The 23,262-nt window shown below is 33.8% G+C and overlaps 3 protein-coding genes across 5 annotated transcripts; 2 read left to right on the top strand and 1 right to left on the bottom strand.

The window, feature by feature from the left end:
* The first annotated feature begins 1,190 nt into the window (after positions 1 to 1,190).
* Positions 1,191 to 4,841, top strand: LOC111312248 (putative methyltransferase PMT10). The gene is made up of 3 exons (XM_022912328.2): positions 1,191 to 2,490; positions 3,964 to 4,041; positions 4,137 to 4,841. Exons 1-3 carry the CDS (start codon positions 2,465 to 2,467, stop codon positions 4,348 to 4,350), a joined length of 318 nt encoding a protein of 105 aa, XP_022768063.1. The 5' UTR covers positions 1,191 to 2,464; the 3' UTR covers positions 4,351 to 4,841.
* LOC111312246 (BTB/POZ domain-containing protein At4g08455-like) lies at positions 4,842 to 6,159 on the bottom strand. The gene is made up of 2 exons (XM_022912327.2): positions 5,721 to 6,159; positions 4,842 to 5,413 (listed from the first exon to the last, which is right to left on the bottom strand). Exons 1-2 carry the CDS (start codon positions 6,069 to 6,071, stop codon positions 4,946 to 4,948), a joined length of 819 nt encoding a protein of 272 aa, XP_022768062.1. The 5' UTR covers positions 6,072 to 6,159; the 3' UTR covers positions 4,842 to 4,945.
* A 442-nt stretch (positions 6,160 to 6,601) lies between these two features.
* Positions 6,602 to 20,160, top strand: LOC111312245 (PHD finger protein EHD3-like). 3 transcript variants are annotated; one of them, XM_022912325.2, is made up of 7 exons: positions 6,602 to 6,757; positions 7,208 to 7,467; positions 9,211 to 9,399; positions 9,514 to 9,846; positions 17,500 to 17,589; positions 17,718 to 17,759; positions 18,470 to 20,078. In XM_022912325.2, the coding sequence occupies exons 2-7, from the start codon at positions 7,237 to 7,239 to the stop codon at positions 19,394 to 19,396; spliced, it is 1,812 nt and encodes a 603-aa protein (XP_022768060.2). In that variant the 5' UTR covers positions 6,602 to 6,757; positions 7,208 to 7,236; the 3' UTR covers positions 19,397 to 20,078. The 3 variants fall into 3 exon arrangements, 2 of the variants coding, with proteins under 2 accessions (XP_022768060.2, XP_022768061.2); XM_022912326.2 differs by having other exon boundaries at positions 6,611 to 6,757; positions 7,171 to 7,467; XR_016343828.1 differs by lacking the exon at positions 6,602 to 6,757 and adding an exon at positions 20,089 to 20,160 and having other exon boundaries at positions 7,221 to 7,467; positions 18,470 to 19,915.
* Positions 20,161 to 23,262: the final 3,102 nt, after the last annotated feature.

Below are 23,262 nucleotides of genomic sequence, written 5' to 3'. Positions count from 1 at the left end.
TTATCATCTTCAATGTCACTTTGTAATTATGAGCTAAATTAATAACAGTCACAATTAGAGTATTCTAATTATTTGACAATGAACCCAAAAGAAATAACGCATTCATTTTATCATTCATCTTAAGTTTTATAGTAGTCATCCGATTAAATATATCTTAAAAATTATTCAAGTGCTCTATAATCGATCATCCATCCTTATATTGTAAAGTTACAATTTTTTTAACAAGCATAACTTTATTCATACATATTTTTCTCTCATATAATACTACCAATTTTTTTAAATAGTGTAAGCATTCATCTATTACGTTATATAATGGAACACGTTGTTATCAACTCATTTTTTTATTGTAGCCAGCGTCTTTCTACCTAACTATTTTCAGCTTTCATATTTTATGTCTGTTGGTTTAACCGAATTACCCAATATCGACTCATATAAATATTTGTAGTATAAATGATCTTCCATCATAGGCTTTCAAATTGAATAATTTGATGCTATCAATTTTATCATAGAACTTGTTTCACTTTTTATGATCTCAAATAAAATTTACTTTTGTCTTGGGCTACTTTTGTATTAATATCTTAAAATAACCATTGCTTTAATATCACTTATTGGGCATGAAGTAATATATACAACAACATAAAAGTAATATATCATAATAAATCGTAATAAATCTACAGTAATAGACAACAATCAACAATCAACAATACAGAAAAAATAAAATACTCCAAGATTTACGTAAAAAACTTTTCAATGTAAAGGGAAAAAATCATGAACCATAAGAAAAAACTTCACTATCAAATAATAAATGTACAAAATTTTTCTCTAACTAAAATTAAAGTCAATCAACAACTAGAAAAATAATTAAAGAAATTTCACCAAATAGATGACTTAACAAATACACTCTAAATTTATTTCTAAAAAACTTCAAACTTAATTTTTATCGTTCAAAATATAAAACTTTAAATCATAAATCTATTGATAAAATTTAATTCAATCGAACTATGAATCAACTTTCATTCAATCAACTTTTTTTTTTCTTTATTTTTTAGCTTCTTTTTTTCCCTTTCTTTTCTTTGGTTTTCGACATCATTTTATTTTTGACTTAAAAAGTAGCTCTACTTTTTTTATTAAGGAACTAAAACTCTATATAAAAAAAAGGATCGAGACCTATAATTTTTGATCGGTCCAAAACCAATATGAGATTCGACCCATTCCTAGCACTTTCGCCTCTGCTCCAACCTTGTCCCTTTTCCTTGCAAATCAATCTGTTCTTTTCAAAACAAAATGAAACCGACAGCCCCCTTAGCCACTATTACAACAACAGCCACGGCATCTTCCACGACGTTTATTGATGTCCTTAAAACCCCTAAGTCCGTTAAATTTACAGCCATTGCCCTCCTCTCTCTTTCCATCGTTTTCCTTGCCACTCACTTCTCCTCCTCCTCCTTCTCTTCGTTCTCCTTCAATTACTTCTCACTACCTCTGCAAACCTCGTCTCCGCTTTCACCTCCTCCACCGCCTCCGCCGGCAGTGTGAAGAACGGGGATAATCGACGAAAATGGAGCAATGTCGGATGAATTCTTGGTCGGAGAGTTAGAATCGAACTCCACTAGTGCTTTTACAGAGTTCAGTGACGGAAACGAGGAAGGAAGAGAGGAGGAGGAGGAAAAGAAAAGTAAGGGTGATGGTGAAGTTAGGGTTAGGGTTGAGAAATACAAGGTATGTGAGGAGAGTATGGTTGATTAGATGCCGTGTTTGGATAATGAAGAAGCTATTAAGGTGTTTAATGAGAGTGAAAATGGGGAGAAATACGAGAGGCATTGTCCTGGAATAGATAAAATGTTGGATTGTGTGGTTCCGAGGCCAGTAGGGTACCGGAGACCTGTACCCTGGCCTCAGAGTCGTGAAGAGGTTAGATTTTGGCAGAAAATTCTTTTACTCTATTTACCTTCTGTAAGACTTGTAATTACAAAGTAGAGTTTGGGGGTAGGAGAATTCACACCATTAGTATGCTAAAAGTCTCTAGCAATTAAGTAAATAAAAATGCTGTAAGAGAAAAGCCATAGTCTCTGACAACCTTGAATGGTTTTCTTTTAAGAAGTATTTGTAGCTGGGTGCTTTCTTTTTGGACATATTCTCTGCTACTTTACACTTTGACATGGCATAAAAGCTCCATGAGGCTTAACCAGCCAAAGTTGAACAGCTCATGATAAGTTACAGTCTGACAATGTTTGTAGGTATGTTGATTTGAGGGCCTGCATCACTTAATTGCCAGGGAATGGTTATGGCTTCAATGTCAGCACATGGCCTGCACGTCTTCATTATCCACCTGACCGGTTTCAAAGTATAGAAATGGATGCCTACATATCCAGAAAAGAAATCTTTAGAGTAGAGTCAAATTACTGGACTGAAATAATAGACAGTTAAGTCTGTGCTTTTCGCTGGAAAGAAACTACGTAATGTGATGGACATGAGAGCTGAACTGGGAGGGTAACATCTTATATACCATGTTACTGCATAGCCTTTTCTTATTTTATAATGTTTTTAGTTTTGACATGGATGAAAAAAGTATATTACATTATTTTGTAATTTTTGTTTATTTCAACTCTGACAGGTTTGCAGTAGCTTTACATGATCTCCAGATTGATTTCTGGGTTATGAATGTTGTTCCTGTTAGTGGGTAACACTTTGCCTGTTATTTACGATTGAGGGCTTATAGGAGTTATGTATAGGGTTGTAAATGATACATTAGTACTCGCAAGTTATTTGAGTTCGATTAGAATAAAACTTGAATTTGGGTTAGTTATTATCGAGTCGAGCTTGAGCTTAAGAAGCTCGACTTATCGATCGATTTAAGTTAGAGCATTTTTATTCCCAGTTCAAGTAACTTGCGAGTCTAATCGAGTTTTTATATTTTAATATATTTTAATCATTTAATTAATAAAATATTTCGAGCTCGAGCTTGAACTTGAGTACAAATAATCGGGTTTTTGTCGAACATAAGAACAGAGCTTATTTTTACATGTTAATGGAGCGAGCCTGAGTAGTTTGATTTTTAACTCGAGTTGAGCTTGAACTAAAAAAATAAAACTCTGTCAAACTCAAGTCGAGTTTCAAACTTTATGCTGTATTAATTCGAACTCAATTGATTACACCTTAGATATGCATGACTGGTATAGACAATTTGCACTTAACTCTAATTTTCAAATTCTTCTTCTAACATCATCTGCTTTTTGTTTTGTCGCATATATGCAGATTATATTTACCCTCAGACATAAAATATGTTAGGCCTAGTATTTTGGGCCATGAATCCTACTGGCACATTAAGTGCATTGCTTTGCTTGTGAGTCTGCCGTGAAGCTTTGCAGCTCACATTAGCGCACCTGCTATGCTTGACTTGGAGGGTCCACAATAGTAAAAATTTTCTAAGCGAGAAAAGGATCCCGGTTAATGTCATTATCAAAATTTCTAGTCAGATGTATTTTCTGTAAAATGACATGTTTGATTTGAGCAATGCAGCCTTTCCTCTATCTCCAATATTTAAAAATAAATACACCGGTTCTCCAAACCCGAGCTTTAGTTTGAGGCTTAATCTTGGTTCAGCTAATCAACTTAGCAAGTCTAGTAATTTAGCATGAACCAGAATGAGGCTTGAACTAAGTCAAGCACAAGCAGCTATCAAATATAGAGCTTAGTAAAACCGATGTGAGAAACCTTATGCCTTTTAATTTGTTAGTTGGGAAAGTAAGAGGTACTGCCACCATGTTTGTATCCCAGTAATAATACTTGCACACTTTCACAATTGCCAATTCTATCATTAACTCTATTCCATTGGTTCATTTGCAGTTGTTCATTCATGATTGACACTTTCTGAATGCTGTCAAGCTTATCTGTATAACTTGCACCTATAATTTTATTTTCCTCTTTCTTTAGATTTACTCATGATTCTCAATTTTCTCCCAGGTGTGAGCCATTTGATACTTGTCCAAGAGCATATGACCTATTGCATGCAGCATGTCTTTTCTTTGTCGAGAAAAAGAGGTATCATTCATCCTTTTTCCTACTTGTATCCTAGTATTTGTTAATAATGCACATTCTTAGTGCAATTTGTCATGTTCCTTGTCTGGTCCATGTAGGTGTAATATGTCAACCATCATGCTTGAGATGGACCGGATGCTGAGACCTTGTGGACATGTAAATATATGGGACTCTGTATCTGTTATGGGTGAACTTCAAGAAACAGCAACCGCAATGGGATGGGTGCCTGCACTACATGAAACAGGTGAAGGGCCACGCGCAAGCTGGAAAATTTTAATCTCTGATGTGATGTGTGTTTACCAGTTTGTTTAACCCACTTTTTGAATATATGAAATCTCAAATAAAAAGATGCTGCAGCTCATTCTATATAATTTAGTGTAATCCATTGTTTTACATTTGTACCTAGCGCATTTATGGGATAGGCTGATCAATATTGCTGCATCTGAATAAACCTATAGTAGATTTTTTTTCCCATTTGCATTCTAAATGTAATTTGTGCATTACAAAAATTTGCCCTTAGTAAATTTTTCTTGAAATATTGAAGCATTTGGAAAATTACTTCTGATTGTTAGCTGAGCAGGCAGTTGGCAGTTAGGATTGTTAGCAGTTGTATCAGAAGCAATGACAAAATCCTTGCTACTCCAGTGAAGGTTACACTGGTAAAAGCATCAAAAAATCAGTTCATTGTCATCTCAAGCATGATTCCAAATCAGATAACTACCACACAATTTTACCAAAACATTTTGTGGGACAAGAAGGCTCAACAGTTGCATCCATTGTAATACAGATTTCTCAACAAAAGATGAGCAAACTTTTCTTCTTTTATATATACTAAAAAGTTCATCCATCAGCAATTACGAAAAACTAAATTATCCAAATGAACAAAACAATCCTTGATCAGAGTTGACTATGCTTTCATTGAAGTATCTTTATGAGCGGCAGTATTAAACTGTTTGGAGAGATAAGCTTCGTAAATTTCAACAACAAGACGGGGATCCTTTTCGACAAGTTCCATATACTCTTCCCTTTTAGTAAGCTTATCCATGTTGTCTGTTATCAAACACAAAGCTGCATCAAGCATGAGCTTGGCGCTGTGCTGGTGAGCAAAGGCATAGCTCATAAGTGAATTGTCCCAGTTCAATTTGGATACCAGGAACTTCTCACAATACCCCTTGAGATGCTTCACCTGGTATTTTTCAGCCAAAATCAGAAGGTCACAAGCGATCTGCTCATCCAGCCATGCTTCCGCTGTGTACAAATAGTTTACAAAGGCACGGAGAGCATCGTACGAAACATCAATGATCTTGATGGTTCCACTCCTGCTTTCTTCCATCTCATTCTCAAGCATTGCCTTGAACACTGGTGAACGATTCACCTAGTTTCACATCAAAATGTTCATAAATAGCTCAAAAACCAAACAAAGAACACATTTGCTGATTAGGGTATATAGGAAGCATCTATTTGGACCTAGTTTTTTTTGAAGCAGCTTATCTGAAAATGAGTTTCTTAAAGCTAAAAGCCAAAGAACCAAATCAAAGATTCTGAAAAAAAATGGGCAATATAACACTTAACAAAAATTTCCAAACAGACGGCAAAGTTTTCATTTTAGTGAATCTAAACGATTTTCAAAAATTTTACATTTTACAAAAGAAATTAAAGTAATTCAAGCAAATGGGCAGTACCAAAACGGCTTTATGGGCGGGTACAGGAACAGGGGGCAAGCCAGGGGACCCATCATCGGAAGCGACCAAAACGATGTTGGGGAAGAAGAGACCAGGCGAGGTGGAGCCACGGTGGGTGTGATCAAGCGGAGACCAAAAGCGTAAAAAGGCGACTTTGGCTTTGAGATCTTCGATCTCTCGCTTCAGCTCTTCCTCGGTCTCGCTTGCTTCCTCGTAGCACTCCTTGCACGTGCCGGCGTCACGTGCTCCGTACTCTTCCTTGCACGATATGCACCTCATCGTCTCGGTGTCGGTCTCGCTCTCCGTTTCGGAAACGGATCGGGCCATCTGGTGGCAACGGTGCCGTCGCATTTTTCTTATTACCTTTCGGCCCTATGGGTAGGAAAATGCGGTTGTCGTCACTGGCTGGTTTTTGCCTTCTAATATCAGGTTTTTAGAAATTTTTTATTTAATTTTTCCCTTTTCCTTTCTATAAATTTCTTACTTTTTCAATAGTAATTAATATTTATAATTATTTTAAATTTAAAAATGGACTTTAGATCATTGGATCTAATCAATGATTTCCTAATCCATATACAAGTCCAAATCCAATCAAAATTAATTAAATTTGAGTTTTGAATTTTGATCTATTTAAGTAAATAAAATTTAAAAAGTGGAAATTAAATAAAATGACAAGACTAAAATTAGTAATTTATATCAAGTCAATTTCTGGATTGGTTTTAAAATTAATTGCTTTTGTCCCGCTAAAACAACTGCCACCTGTCAGTTCCTTACCGCTGTCAACCGAAAACATCCCGTCTCAAGTCCGACCCAACTAAACAAACTGAACTACAAAGAAAAAGGCCAAAAAAGAATAAAGTAAACTAAAACTCTTCTGTAGTCATTTATTTTCAAATATATATATATATTTTTTCTAAAGAAACACGGATAAGAGGGCAAGTTGCAGAGCAAAGCCAAAGTTTCTCACGTTAAAAAATAGTAAAATAAAATTTCAATTGTTTAGGGTTTCAATTTCAGGTCTCAAATTTTCAACTCAGGTTAAGCTTCTTAATTCTTTTATTTATTGGAATTTTTTTTTGTTATATGCTGATTGGTACTCGAGAAAATGTAGGGAGGGAAAAAGAGAAAGAAAATGAAGTTGTTTAATAATTTGAATTTCTTAGTTTTAAGCTTCACATGATTTAATATTTAGTAAATAGTGAAGTTCAGTTCAACTATTTAGCTTTATTTGGTTGACGCTTTTTGTTTTAATCGTTTTCCCTGGAGCTAAAGAGCAGGATATGGTTTGTTTGGAGTTCGGTTTCTTTTTTTGGTTTTGCCTTTGTTTTCTTGGTTGCCTAGCGGAGGTTTTTACTGATTTTGCTTAGATTTTTGGTGTAATCCGCTGATTTTTGAAGTGTTTATGTGCTAATTTTATGTGAATTTGAAAGATAATGCTGGTTTATTACAGTGAAACCCTAACTCTGGTGAAATGCTTGGAAAACTAGGGTTTTGTTCTATTTCGTGAAGGGTAGTGATGGGTGTTGATGAGGAGACGAGCAACGGTGAAGGAGCAGAGTGTGGGGATGAGATTCAGTGCTTCAAGAGTGAACCAGTGAATAATGGGTTTGGAATTGAATTTGTGAATGATTCTGGAGATGGGAGTTCAGGGGCAAGTGAGAATTTTCGGACATATAAGAGGCGGAAACAGTTAATGTCAAGTTCAAAGATCAAAATGCAAAATGTAAGGAGAGCTTCTACAGACCAGGTAACTTTTGAATGTTTCTAAATATATGTGCTTGCAGTTGTAGATGTTAACTATCTTTCTTTCTTGTGCTAGTTAAATCTTGAGATGGGCTTATTATGTTTATGTTCACCAATTCATGTTACAAGATTTGTTTTTCTTTTGAGTTTAAGAGCTTACTTATTGTAGCTTTGGATTGTGGATAAAATATATTAACTTGTTTATAATCAGATGGAAAGCTGTGCTTGATATGAGTATGAGGGGAAGATCTGACTAAGCCGTTGGATGCATAAAATATAATTTCTAGCTATTGTGTTAAGTTTAAAACTAGCATGCATAGAATGACTTAAATATGCGATTTTGTGATATCTAGAAATTTATGACAATGAGTAGTTGTTACTTGTTGACGGTATTTGGAAAGTCATGTGGTTATTGGGGTGGCTTTGTTGGTTGAATGAAGGTGACTCTTTTTTAAATCTTCTTTTTCCTTTTGAGCAATGAGAGTGTTAGAAGCTGTTTGCAAGAGAAGTTGGTTCTACCAATATTCTTAAAAGTTGGCCTCACATGTAGTTCTCTAAAGCCTCATCAAGATGTATATCTCACTTGAAGCTGTGTGGGTCTCAGCATCGGACATGAATATGTCAAGTTCTTCTGTTATGGTCACATTTGGAGTGTATTTCTTTCATATCTGTCAGATGAACAGGAGTGATGTATTTGAGAATTTAATACAGCATCACCAGGATAGTTGAAAGTGATAGTCTTTTTGACAAGTTTCATATTTTTATTGCTTTCGTATCCCATATGTTTTATAAAAAAAAATCTCTTCAGCATTACAAAAAAAGTCACAGAGCATGAGCAAATTCCTGCATTATGATTGCTCGCCACCTTTAGGTAACTAATGGATAATGAATAAGTAGAAGCTTCTGAATTTAGTGAAGCAAGATCTGGTAGTATATACCACCTTGCTGTAGAACACATGGATGATCAAAATGGAAAAGTTTCTGAATTATCTGAAGCAAGATTTGATATTTTTGCCACTGCACTATGGTACGCAAATGTACATATTTGCATCTGTTTTTAAGCAATGCAATTGATACTGTGCAATGGGTTTTTTATTTACATTTGATGTTATTTTATTGATTTTTGGTTGGTATATGGGGTTTCGAGAAGTCAACAATAGTTTAAATTTGTATCAGATTGGCGGTTGAAATTTTCTTTTGTATGTGGCTTATGACTGACTCATTCTACAAAAATCCTTTTATATATGGCTGCTAGATCTTGTGACTGTGAAGCTGGGATTTCCTTTGATAGGGTCATTGAGAGGTTTAGTGAGAGAAATCTTGATTGTATGGACAGGATGGGCAGATGTTGTTTGAACTTAAAATTTTATTTTATTTTTTTGTTAAATTTTATGGGCTTAATTATTAGCATCTCATGCTTTGAACATTCAATTCTTTAGGGGGCTAGTGTATTGTTGATTGATTTGTATTTCATTTATCAAATATGTTTAGTTCTATGATTCATCTGTTTCAACTAATGAAAGGTATACTTATTTTTTCTCCTTGTGAAATATTTGTGGTTATATGATTTGTCTAATTGAATTAGTGAAAGATGCACTTTTTTTCTTTTTACTGCAAGTACTCAAGTATTCTATTTATGCTCACATGTTGTAGTTTTTGTTGTTCTTTTGTCCAAATGACATTTAGTTTCATACAGACTGTAAAGGTACTGTATGACATGCTAATGGATGCTGATTATTGTGAGCAGGTTGCTCTTCCTGGGACAGATCATTGTGCTAGTTTCAATGATTCAAATTATCTTTTACAGAGGAAGTGGAGAAATGTTGTATTGGAACACATGCATCAGTTATTAAGTGGCGATGAAGGTGGTATACAGCGTTGCATTCAAGATGCACTTTTATTTCATCAAGAAAATGGTTGTAATGTGACAGTTAAGGTTTGTGCTATGACCTGAACTTCATATGGTCTGTGATTTCATGCAGTGATCTTTTTTCTTTTCCATTTCCTTTATGATATATTGGAAATGTTGTTTTTCCTGATTCTTCTACAGGATTCTGATGCTTCTCATGAAGATAGTCAGAAATGCTCCTTGCAAGCAGGGCAAATTCCGAATGGAACTAAGCATACAGCTCAGGGGCTGGAGGGTGTTATATCTAATGGGTCTTTTAAGGAATCGTATCCTCAAACTACGACCGAGATGTGTCAGCATGTTTTCTTTGATGTTATAAGTTCTGAAAAGTTCACATCTCTGTGTAAGCTTCTATTTGACAATTTCCAAGAGATCAAGCTTGACAGCCTTTTCCACTTAAGTCTCCTAAACTCAAGGATGAAAGATGGAGTTTATGAGCATTCGCCTGAGCTTTTCTCATCAGATATTCAGACGGTAATTTATTTAAACATTTTTATTTGCATTCATTGCTTGAATGTACTTGCTTAGTTTAAAGCTAAAAATGTTATATTTGCCTAGTTTTCTCTGAAAACGAAGATGTTGATAGGTTAAACAGCTTTATGCCTTTTTTTTTTTTGTTTTAAATTTTTTTTGTGCTTTACAACAAGATTGAAGAGTTCAAAATGTAGTTTATTTTCAATGACAATGACTGTTGAAAGTTTTAAAAAATGACAAAGGAAAAGTTATAATGGAGTAGGGGGAGTATTAAGTTGACTCTTTGCTGACAGCTTTAGTATAGCGATGTTCCCATCTAAGTCTTAGTTAATTTTGTGTTTTCTTGTCGTATATTTCTTATGATGATAATGAGGAAAACACATGAATTGAATCAACCTTCTTCCCAGCCACTGTCTCCTCATGTTTTCCTTTACTTCTCTTTGATGCATAGACGGGGCAGTCACGTTTCTAAAAAATAATTGCATTATTAAAAGAAGAATGCTGTGAAGCCCCTCCCCCAAACACCGTAGTTTGTGAGGGATAGCAGCTGAAAAAGCAAAGGGCTGTTCTTGAGGATGGGGAAGATTGGAGAAGGAGAAAGAAGTTAAGGAAATTGTCATTCTATTGAAAGTTTGAACAGAATTTTTCCTCAACCAAGATTTCTTATAATCTTTGAAAGATTAAAATTTTATAACCTCAATCTTTGGTTATATTTAGAGCTTTTGTTTTGTTACATTCTGGGTCATCAGCTAGATGTTGTTAGATTCTATGATTGCCGAATTTGTTTGGCTAAGCGAAGGATGTCCAAATTAAATATCTTGTTTTCAGTCAACTTCTGTGCTTCTTTCTTACTTTAGTACATTCTAAGAGTGAAGATATATGCTTCATCTACCACTCTTTTGTTTTAGATTGATGTGTACAACCACATCAATACTGGGAGTGTGATGAATATAGGACTTTAGTTCAATTTGCAATTCTGTTGAATGATTTGAGAATCTGTTGTTTATTCATATAGGCTTTTACTAAATCTGTCAGATAGAAGTCTCAATATAGAGGACCTTTTATTTTCTTGAAGGTAGTTGCAATCTTATGTACATAATAATGAGCCTTTCTTTTAACTTTAGACGAAAGTAGAGTGATCAGAAGTATCTCACCACTGTTTTCCATACAGAATTTACACACAACGATATTTTTTATGTAGGAGGGCCAATGCCCCTCTTAAACAGCCGAACAAAACTAATCTAGGAATTAGGATAATTGACACCCAGTATGCCTGCTAATAAAAAGAGACCGCAGCTACTGAGGAATTTAGTGTATTTCAACTCCTTTTGGCTCTGTAAGACTTTCATTAGTGAGCCAGTCTGCAATAAAAGTCTTCTGCCTTGTAATATAGGAAAGTTTCCAGGATTGATTGGTGTTTAGCAGGTCTCTTTGATGGCTTTAATGATAAGGAACTGGGGTGCCTTGCTTGATCGTTGGAATAGAGCTCAAGAAGTTTGATTCAATCTCGAATTGTTCCACAAGGCTTTCGAATCTGAGCCACGTCAGCTATGATAGTTGACTTACCTTGACAATCATCATTTTCTCTTTCTAGTCTTTCTTAGTCCTTTCCATTCCTACAACAATTGCTGTTGTTCGGTTAAAATCATGGTTTAAGTTTAATTCATATAACTGTGCTGACATTCATAAGGAGCTTCCTGGAGTATTAGACCCTATGAATTGCAAGTCATCTTGATTGCATAGAAGTTAGTTAGGCAAGGAGGTCTTAGTAAGAAGAATGCTTAAAGTTGTTTATTTATCTTTCTGAAAGAAACTTGACATTGTTCTTTCCAGTTGTAAGCATAAGGTCTAATGGCTCAGTAGAATTGATCTTTGTATATCAACATTTTTCTCTCATGTTTGTTGTTGATTATGCTTGTGTATACATGGTATATTTGTTGCACATTCTCTCTTGTTTTTTTGAATATCATAGAGTACTTGGTTTTCCTTACTTTGTTGTTGAAAGCAATAGACATGCGCAAGCTACATTAATCCTATTCTGCTAGGTTTAGGGCTATACTTTTTGAAACAATGGCAGATCTTTAGTCCTCATTCAACTCTTATGACACCTTTACTTTTCATCTTTCTTTGTGTGTCAAATTATTCGCTGTTCTTGTGCTTTCCTAGACCTAAGTTGCACATCTCCAAAGAATATATCTCATGATATCTCTTATGATACCTTACTGTTCATTCTTTCTTCCTGTGCCAAATGTTTTTTTTGTTCCTGTGCTTCAGTAGAATCAAATTGCACATCTCCAAATGATCTATGTTGTTCTTAAGTTGTTTCCAAACCATCTTATTTGATTTGTTTGTTCCATTAAGAATTTTGAATCTTGTTAGGAGGAAACTCAAAGCAGTGGAGTATAGTTTATTTTAATATGCATACTACAATGTTAATCTAAATTTTGATGCATTTTCTAAAAATATAAGAAATGCCTGCAAAGTATGCAAAAAGAAAATGAAATGCTTGTTCCATGCAGAAGATCCAGTTCTCTTTGTCATCACTTATTAATGATGACATTAATATGTGTGTGTGTGTGTGTCTATATATATATATATATATATATTGTAGAAATTTTATTCTCCTACATTAGAGCAGTTTGATTTTCTAATTTATTTTGGGAATATTTCTCATTTACTCTTCTGATTTAGTCAACTATTTTGATTGTCAAGTTTTTTGGGGATTTGTTTCCATTTTAGAATAGAATAATTCTTTTTCCTTTTATTATTTTTTGCTTTCTGTTTCATGTAAGCTGTTTCCTAATAAGTACCTTCACTGTTTCTATTTATTTAGATGTATTCCTTCATTGTAGATATAATAAGAAGAAATAGGGACAATTGTTCTTTAAGTTTCTTACATGGTATCAGAGCAAGTCGGCTTGAACCATTAGATTGTAGCTACACGAGTTTCTGTTATAGCTAGCAGGAGTGAGAACTCTTCTTCTGCAAAGGTATGGCATGAGGAAAGTCACAAAAAGGTGATGCTCCAACAAACCCTTCAAAACAAGTCTGCAACCTTTGGAACTAGTTTACTAGCACAAAAAGGTAATTCCTAAACGCCTTAAGTGTTCAATGGGGAAATACACAATCTTGGATTGTTGATTCAGGAACATTAGATAACATGACTGGAGATGCATCCTTATTCGACACATATAAACCTTGCTATGATAGTTTTGCTGTAAAAATTGCTGATGGCTCTTTCTCAAAGGTGGTAGGAATAGGTTCTATTGTAGTTTCGAAAGACATTACACTTGACTCTGTCCTCCATGTCCCTAATTTAAGCTGTAACCTACTTTCTATTAATAAGCTTACGAAGGAATGATGTTGTGTCACTAAATTTTTTTCAATTTGTGTGAATTTCAGGAATTGGGATCGGGGAGGATTATTGGTAGTGCCAGGTGTGGAAAAACTAAGAAATAAATCAGTGTGGAAACTGAATGTATGTTGGAAAATTGCTTGTTGAGAATTATACAAGAATATTAGGTTTATATACAACTAACTAGGTAAGTGAACCATCTGCAATAACAATTTTCTTATTACTAGGACACATGTTATATGTATTAAACTTTTGTGAGGAATGTGTCATGTGGTCTGTGGCTCCTGAGTCAATGAGCCAAGAACTCGTAATAGGCTTAGCCGAGACATTTAATCCATGAGAACCGGAAGTTTTACCTGAACTAGAAACCTTACCCAAAGAACATACCACAGTAGGCTTTTCAAGGATTTTAAATAAGTTTCTCAGCTTTTCAATCTCTTCCCTGTCGAACTCTTCTTGTTTCTGAGATATCTGTAGTACTCCAGTGATTTTTTCAGTTAACATTTCCTCAAATTGGGTGGTAGTGATATCTTTCTTTGAAAGGGTTCGGCAATGAAGGCTTAAACAGGATTCGGCAATGAAGGCCTAAAAAAGTCAGCAATGAAGGCTGAAAATTTTGCTTCCCAAGAAAAGCCTAAAGCTTTGATACCATGTGAAAAAACTAAGAAATAAATCAGTGTGGAAATTGAATGTATGTTGGAAAACTGCTTATTGAGAATTATACAAGAATCTTAGGTTTATATACAACTAACTAGGGGTTAAACTAGGAAACTAAATCATCCTAAAAAACTAATCCTATAATTGAGGGATTGTTTATCCTAATTTTAGGGATACAAATATAAATATACAGATTACAAGATTACAACCAGTTGTAAATAAGTATTTTCCCACACCAGGATGTGTGTAGGGTTTTACCTTCTTTAAGATAATCCTCTTGAGAGACCATAAAACTCTTGTACAACCTTAGCATCTAGTACTAGTAAGGATGATCTTATCATGTTATGGTATTATAGATTAGGACATCCAAATATTTCATACCTAAAAAGGCTATTTCCCTCATTATTCAATAACATCTCTAAAGATTTTCAGTATGAAATTTGTCAACTTTCCAAGCACACTCGAAATACCTACCCTAGTCTTTCCTATAAATCATCTCAGTCTTTCTCAATGATTCACAATGACATTTGGGGACTACCAAGAGTTAATAATATCATAGGTTCTAGGTGGTTTGTTACATTCATCGATGATTATACTCGACTTACTTAGGTATTCTTTATGAAAGAAAAATTCGAGGTTAGCCAAATCTTTCAAAACTTCAATAGCATGGTACAAACCCAATTCCAAGCCAAATTCGAAGTTCTAAAAGTTGACAATGGAAGGTAATACTTCAACTCTAGTCTTGGCCCTTACCTCACCAAGCATGGCATTATTCATCAAAGCTCTTGCGTTGACACTCCACAGCAAAATGGGGTTGTCGAACGCAAAAACAGACATTTGATAAAAGTGACCATATCCCTCTTGTTGACTTCCAATGTGCGTAAATATTTTTGGGGAGAAGCTGTCCTCACTGTAACTTATTTGGTTAACCGAATGCCTTCTCGAGTTCTTGGCTTTAAAACACCTTGTCAAACTCTCCTTGTTTCCTACCCACAAACTTGATTGATCTCTTCCATTCCCATCAAACTCTTTGGCTGCATTACCTTTGTTCATATTAGCCAACAAAATCACAGCAAGCTTGATCCCAAAGCCTTAAAATGCATCTTCCTTGGTTATTCCCCAAACCAAAAGGGCTATAAGTGTTACTCATCCATCACAAAAATATTTCTATAACTCTATGGATGTCACCTTCATTGAGAATCTTCCATACTACAGCAAGAATGATATTTAGGGGGAGATTACTTCTCAGGAATATCAATTCTTAGCTATTGACTTACCGATTTCCCAACCAACCCCTTCAAAATCAGATTCCCAGCCAACCCCTTCAAAACTAGATTTTCAACCTACTGAAACTATCAGTCATGCAGATTCCGAAATCCAACCTGTTCAGACAACTTTTGACTCTTCAAGCCCTAAGGTTATGCAAGAAAAAACAAAAGAACTAATAGTCTACTCAAGGAAGCAAAAACCATAGGAAGAAGTGGGCAACTGTATACAACTTAACACTAAAAATCAACCTGATCCAAGTTTCTAAGAACTTGAAACTAACATAGGTAATGTCCTTATTGAATCTGAAACTTGTGAGCTAGTTAGTGACCTTGACATTCCTATTACATTAAGAAAAGGTGTGAGATCATGCACTTAGTACCCTATCTACAAGTATATCTCATATGACAAGTTAAATCCAAACTTTTGAGCCTTTGCTACTAACCTTGACAATGTGCAAATTCCAAAAAATATTTAGGAAGCCCTCAATGAACCAGATTGGAAGGCAGTAGTTCTTGAAGAAATCAAGGCACTAGAGAAAAATGGGACGTGTTGGATGTAAGTGGATCTTCACAATAAAGCACAATGTAGATGGAAGTATAAACAGGTTCAAAGCTAGACTTGTTGCAAAGGGATTTCGCTCAATCTTATGGGATAGACTATGAGGAGACATTTGCTTCGATAGCCAAACTCAATTCAATTAGAGTTCTATCGTCACTAGCAGCCAACTTGGATTGGCCTCTCCACCAACTTGATATCAAGAATGCATTCTTAAATGGTGACTTGGAGGAGGATGTCTACATGGAAATTTCCCTGGTTTTGAAAGGCAAGACAACATGGGCAAAGTGTGCAAACTCAAGAAATTTTTGTATAGACTTAAACAGTCTCCTTGGGCTTGGTTTGAACAGTTGACTAAGGCAATGAAGAGGTATGGATTCCTTTAATGTCAATCTGATCATACTATGTTTGTTATGTTCACTAATGAAGGAAAAAGAGTTTATTCTTATTGTTTATGTGGATGATATCATAATCATCGGAGACCACAAGAAAGGAATAGATGATTTGAAGAAACTCCTTTCAAAGGAGTTTGAAATAAAGGACTTGGGGTTCTTTAAATATTTCCTTAGGATGGAAGTGGCTCAGTCTAAGAATGGAATATCAGTGTCTCAGCGTAAGTATGTACTTGATCTACTCAAAGAAACGGCATGATTGGATGTAAACCTACCGATTCACCCATGGATTCAACTAATAAAATTGGAAGTGAAAATAGAAGCTCTCTCATGGACAAAGGGCAATACCAAAGACTAGTTGCGAAGCTTATTTACCTCTCCCACACGTGACCTGATAATGGGTTTGCAGTAGGGATGGTGAGTAGATACATGAATAATCCAACCAAGGAACATCTCAAAGCTGTTCATCGCATCCTACAGTACTTACAGAAGAGTCTTGGTGAAGGTCTATATTTTAAGAAGTCAATGGACAAGGTAGTCAAGGTGTACACAGATGCTGACTGGGTTGGATCAGTGACAGATAGAAGGTCCATTATGGGATATTGCACTTATGTTTGGGGCAATTTGGTCACTTGGAAAAGTAAAAAAGCAAGCTGTTGTAGCTAGGAGCAGTGTTGAGGCTGAGTTTAGAGCAATGTCTCATGATATTTGTGAAGGAATTTGGCTGATGAGGTTCCTTGAAAAATTAAAAGTTCAGACTGTGACATCTATGACACTGTTTTGTGACAATAAGGCGACTATAAGTATTGCCAAAAATCCTATTTATCATGATATGACCAAGCACATAGAGCTGGACCGACATTTCATAAAGGAAAAGATAGAAAATGGGTCAGTCAAACTGGCTTATATCCCTACAAGTTCACAAATTGAAGATATTTTGACTAAAACTCTTCCTAGAAGCATTCTTGATGGATTGTAATCCAAGCTGAGTGTGATTAAAATTCATAACCCAGCTTGAGGGGGAGTGTAGAAATCTGATTCTCCTACATTAGTGCAGCTTGATTTTCTAATTTATTTTGAGAATATTTTTCATTTACTCTTCTGACTTAGTCAACTATACTGATTTTCAAGTTTTTAAGGATTTGTTTCTATTTTAGAATAGAATAATTCTCCTTTTTATTATTTTTTGTTTTCTGTTTCATGTAAGATGTTTCCTAATAAGGAACTTAACTGTTCCTATTTATTTAGATGTACTCCTTCATTGCAGATAGAATAAGAAGAAATAAGGACAATTGTTCTTTAAGTTACCTACATATATATATATACACACACATACACACACACACACACACACACACACACATACACACACACACATGTATGTATGTATGTCTGTATTTATCTTAACCTAAATGACTTCTGTAGGTATGGAGAAAACTTCAAGAAATAGGAACTGAGATAGTATCCCTCGCAAAGAGCCTCTCAAACATATCAAGCACTTCCTATGGTAAACAAGTGAGTTAAAGAACATGCTTTGTGCTACTCTAGTTATTTGAATTTTTGTAATTGATTAAAAATTTATTGCGTTGATATTGAGTATTTTGTTATGATTTCTTTGTGATGCTTTTTCTTCAATCTTTCAGGTTGGCTGCCCTCATGGTGCTGTCGAAGAGGAGAAACATGAGGTAAACATTTATGAATTAGTTTCTAGTAGGCATTGGCTTGCTTGTATCAGCAAAATGCATTATTGTATCTTTAAATTTTAGTTATAGGTGCATTCTAACTTTATTAGGTGGTAGTATCGAAACGAAAGAACTATATTATGTAGTTAAGGGTTTATTTGGTGCTTCAGAGTTTGGTAGGATAAGACTTTGGAATTTCTACAGATTTTAATGGAAGTTCTGCATTGCATAGAATTGATGGTTGTGTTTAGGATTCCCAAATATAGAATTCTTTTTCTTCATTTTGGGACTTCAAAATTTTCAACTGGGGCCTCTATTACTTTAGTTTTTCTTCTTTAAACACTCTAATGGTGTGAGAAATTTAAGTAGACCATACTATTTTTCATGCTGGTTAGTTAGTTGCCTTCTTTCCTACTTGTATTTATGATTGGGTGGGGTGAGCTAGGTTTCGTGCTGGCATCTAGTAGACATTCTGTTCTGCTTTGCTATTTGAATTTAGTATTTGTAAAGCATTTTGATGGATATTTGAATTTAGCATTTGTATAGAATCTTTATTTTAAGTTGGTAGGAGGATTCTACCCTGGACTGTTTCTCTAGTTTTTCATTTGTATTACATCTTTACATGTAAGTGATCTCCATTTATTGGTTAAGAATCTGCTTTGAAGGTTGAGTTCATCCCTGAAATATTCTGAATTTTGTTCAATTAAAAACAGTTCTATCCTCGGGAGTTGGAATCTTGTGCTAAACCAGAGCAAAATGAAGCTTGTGGTGTGTATAAAGTTTGCACTTGCAGGCATTGTGGGGAGAAAGCTGATGGGAAGGATTGTTTAGTTTGTGATTCATGCGAGAAAATGTACCATGTTGCCTGTCTTGAGCCTGCAGTGAAGGAGATTCCTCCTAAAAGTTGGTATTGTTCCAGCTGCACTGCTAATGGAATAGGATCTTCGCATGTGAACTGTGTGATATGTGAGAGACTGAATGCCCCCAGGACTCTCAACAATAATGTTGCTGGTGAAAATTATAATGCAAAATGTGAAACATTTTGTGAATTGGAAGAAATTTCAAACTGTAGTGTTGACAATGGGCTTCAGTTATCACCAGAGAGCAAAATCCCATATGTTTGTAAAATTTGTGCAAGGGACATTGAAAAACGTGAGAAGTTAAGGTGTTGTGAGCACCCCTACTGCCCCAATAAATATTATCATGTAAGGTGCCTGACAAGGAAGCAGTTAAAATCATATTGTGCACGCTGGTACTGCCCTTCTTGTCTGTGTAGAGCTTGCCTCGTTGACAAAGATGATGATAAGATTGTTTTATGTGATGGCTGTGATGCCGCATACCACATTTACTGCATCAAACCACCACGAACTTCAATTCCAAGAGGGAAATGGTTTTGCAAAAAATGTGATGCTGGGATCCAGCGAATACGCAGAGCTAAAAGAGCATATCAGAATCTGGAAAATAAGCTGAAAATCGAAGGTGTAGGAGGTAAAATGACATATGATAATCTGGAAACAAGTCTGAATCATAGAGACAAAGAGGAGTTGGATAAAAGTAGAGGTGGAGTGGACATGCTTCTAACTGCTGCTAGTACTCTACATTTTGAGGAGAAGTTAAGTGCTATTCAGATGAAGAGTTAGAAAGGGCCCTGCATTTGGAGGACATAACAAGATTCAGATTTCATGGTATAATGCCTTTGCTTTTTTATGGTTTACTCAAGAGCGACAACTTATTTTCATGTCATTTTTTCAGCTGGGAAACAGATATTTCCGTAGGTTGTAAATTCATTAAATTTTACTGGCATTTGGATACATAGCTGTGAGCAAGGCATGATTCCTAAGGCTTTATATTTTTGTCTGGCACTGCCAAATACATGATGTGTTCTACTTTGATCTCTGGTTGATCAAGGGGATCGGGCAGCCGTTAGATCTGTTTGGTGAAAATCATCCACTAACAGGGATTTTTGAAGTGATGTTAGGTTGTACTATGAGAATTACTTAGTTTAGAGGAGGTTATCAGAAGCAGATGAATCTCAGCAATGTTGTATAATTTGGAGAAAACTCTGACCAAACGACCTGTATGTAGCTATGAAAACTGAAAAGTCAAGGATAATTTTCCTTTAGCCGTGCTCTGGTGCATCATTTTTGCTTCCTCACTAGGTGAGTTGGCTCTATGTTGTTTCATTAACCTTTCATCTTTGTCTTTGTTTTTGCTTAATCTCATTTTTTTTTTCATCAATTAGAAAAATCAATTCAAACAGATTCTGAATTTGTAAGTTGTAACATATATTTCTATATTGATGGTTAATTATATTTTTGTTAATGTGGCAAAGGAGAAAACTACAGATCATACAAAATTGTGTGACAAAAAAAATGACATTGCTGAAGCACGTAGATTCATTCAATTATGGAGTATTGTCGATGAGTAAGTTATTTTATTTTGGAAGCATTTTGTAGTTGCTACATTATCGATGAGTAAGGATGTTTTGTCTTGTCTCGATTGGTTTTTGATACGTAGAAATATATAATTGATTATTTATTTAATTATATATATATATATGTATTACTAATAAAGTTAGTATTTAATATTTTAATGTAATAAAATATTATATTTATATATAATTAAGATATAATTTAATTTAAAAATAATATTTTATAAATATTATATTAAATTAAAAATTTTGAATTAATTTCAAATTGAGTGAACTGAAGTGGATTTCAAATTGAGTCAAGTTATATGCATGTGGGGTATTAAAAATAATAATTAATGGACTCAGTTATCTAGGCTTTGGATGCTAGGAATTTGAAGTTGGACGTTTTTGCATTTAATTATGAATGGACAAGCACCGGATTATTCTAATTTTTGTCTAAACCACAAAAGAAAAAATTAGTTATTTAGTTGCTATCATAAAAATGTCCAGGGTGTGGACCTAAGAGACTAGTTAAGATCGAAGTCGATAGGAGAATATTGGAGAATTGCATGGCACTTTGTATCCATTAATTCAGTTTACATATGTGTATATAGCTCTGCCATAGCTTTTTGGCTATATGTAATTAATCGAGCAGCAAGTGGCAACCAAAGCTTTTGTCCTTAGCCGTCAGGCATGAAAATTTGTTAGGTTTTTAGGGTTTTTTTTTTTTTGGGTCAAATCTACTCTCTATCTATATACACTTAATGTTGGTGTTTATTTGGATTGATTTTAGGGCAGTGGATCAGTGGGATTAATTAATTGAAAAAGATACCCTTTTTCTTAATTACTTCAAAAAAAAAAAAAAAAACCTTTGTTTTTTGTAAATATGTATAATGAGGAAACAATCTAGTATAATTACCAGTTCTTGTGGAGGGTGTGAATTAAATTATGAAGGAATTATGAAAAAAAAAAAAAAGCGTTTTTAAAATCGCTTGGGAGGGAATTAGGCCCACAAAAAATCTAAATACTTCTAATCAAATTAAAAAAAATAAAAATAAAGAAGACCATTATTTTTAAAAGGAAATAAAGATCATTGCTTTTTTTTTTTTTTTAAATAAAGACAATATTGCTGATTTCGAAAAATAAGTTACAGATGAATTAAGCTTAGTTTGGTATATTAAAATATTGTAATAAAAAAGAGTTGTCAAATTAACTGCAGTTACATATAGAACCATGCATAATGGTTAAAAAGTTGGGCTAAACTCGAGATTATTTGTGATTGTTTTTATTTGGCTGTCATGGAAATAAAGTTAGCAAAAGGATAAAAAAAATTGAACTAAAATTTAATAACTATTTAAAATTTTGATATTTTATTGCAATTAATTCAGTTTTAATTTTTTTTTTTTTTAGATCGGTCGAAACATTAAAAAAGAAAAAGTATATTAATTAAAGTTAGGATTATAGTTTTAATTATCTTCATCCTATTATTTTTGTCATTACTAATTATATAAAATGACTATCTTTTTATTAGCTCTATACTTAAAAAAATTTCATTATTTTATTGATGAAGTTATTCTTATAATTCTTAAAAAAATTTCATTATTTGATTGATGAAGTTATTCTTATAATTAAAAATTACATCTCGTATAAGAAATTAATTAAATAATTATTGGGCCAACAAAACTAAATAAATATTTATAAAATTAAAGACTGGATTAAATTCATACATAATAAATTTTGAACCTGAAATTTTATGATAATTTTTACCATATAAATTAACATTGTTACACAATGTAAATACGAATAAGAAGCATTTGATGATGCTTGCTCCTTAAAGGCTAAGAAATAATTAATATATAAATACATTACAATAGTATTCATTGATCCATTTGCACTAAATCCAAATAATAATAAAAAAAAGCTATAATCATCCACTCAAATCTTGTATATTGATCCAAACACATTACGTACGCATGTGCTACACGTTTTTGGTTCTCTAAGATACATGGTTTAACAGTAAGCTGCTTTGGTCATAAGCTGCGTAAATGAACCAGAATTAGCTTTAGCTTGATATTTTTAAGGAAAAAAAATAAAGAGAAAATATTACTATTACTTCAATTAGATTTGGGTGCCTATTTTCTATCAATTTCCCTGGAAAAAGATGATGTATTCTAATGGAAAATAGCTTTCTTAAATGTAAAAAACTGATCGACTAGTTGCAAATTTATATTTGGAAAAATATAAATTTTATTTTATTTTTTATAAGAACGTGGAAATTCTAAACTAGATTTGAAGAGTTGAGGAATTTAATTTATATATATACTTATCATAATAACAAAAAAACATTTTTATATTCTTTAGAATGACAAAATTTCCTTTTAAATATAGTTGGCTTGCGGTTTGGTTTGCCAAAGGGACCACCACAAAAGAATCTTTCACCTTCGACTGAAAGTTTTGTTGGTAATACTCTCTTTTACGATGATTATACTCATTGGTGACGGATTTTGATAATCCATTCTTCTTCTCTCCTCTCTCTTATTCTTTCATTTGACAGGGGCGGAACTAGAGAGAGGGCATGCAGAATCCATGGCCCTGCAAAATTTTTACCACCTTTATTATCCAATGATTAACTCCATCAAAGTATTATTTGGTCCTTTTTTCCTTAAAAATTATTGTTTGGCTTTTTTTTTTAATTAATTTTTTCTCTTTGCCTCTATTATCTGAGAAAAAGTTTTTCACGTACTATATTAGATGTAACATTAATTTTTAAATGATGAAAAACTATATATGTGATACATTAATATTATCTACAGTTAGATATATAACTAATTGCCTTAAAAATTTAAGTTAATAGATAAAGAATTCAACTTAATATTATTTTCAAATTAAAAAAAATAGAAATAACAGCATTGCATGAATAACTAGTGTAAAAGAGGTGATGATCAAATATAAGAATCTGCTTAATATATATCCCAAAAATTTCGATTAATATGAAAAACTTTAACTTTAAGCGAATCCTTATTATAAATAAACATAAAGATGAACTGTACTTAATTTTTTTTTGAATGTTAAAGCTAATTAGGGATTTAATTATTA

This window comes from Durio zibethinus, chromosome 1 (assembly GCF_047325235.1).
Source record: "Durio zibethinus cultivar Kanyao isolate XHJ-2024 chromosome 1, ASM4732523v1, whole genome shotgun sequence".
Classification (NCBI taxonomy): domain Eukaryota; kingdom Viridiplantae; phylum Streptophyta; class Magnoliopsida; order Malvales; family Malvaceae; genus Durio; species Durio zibethinus.
The sequence above is the reverse complement of the archived record's forward strand: the minus strand, read 5'-3'. Positions and strand labels throughout refer to the sequence as shown.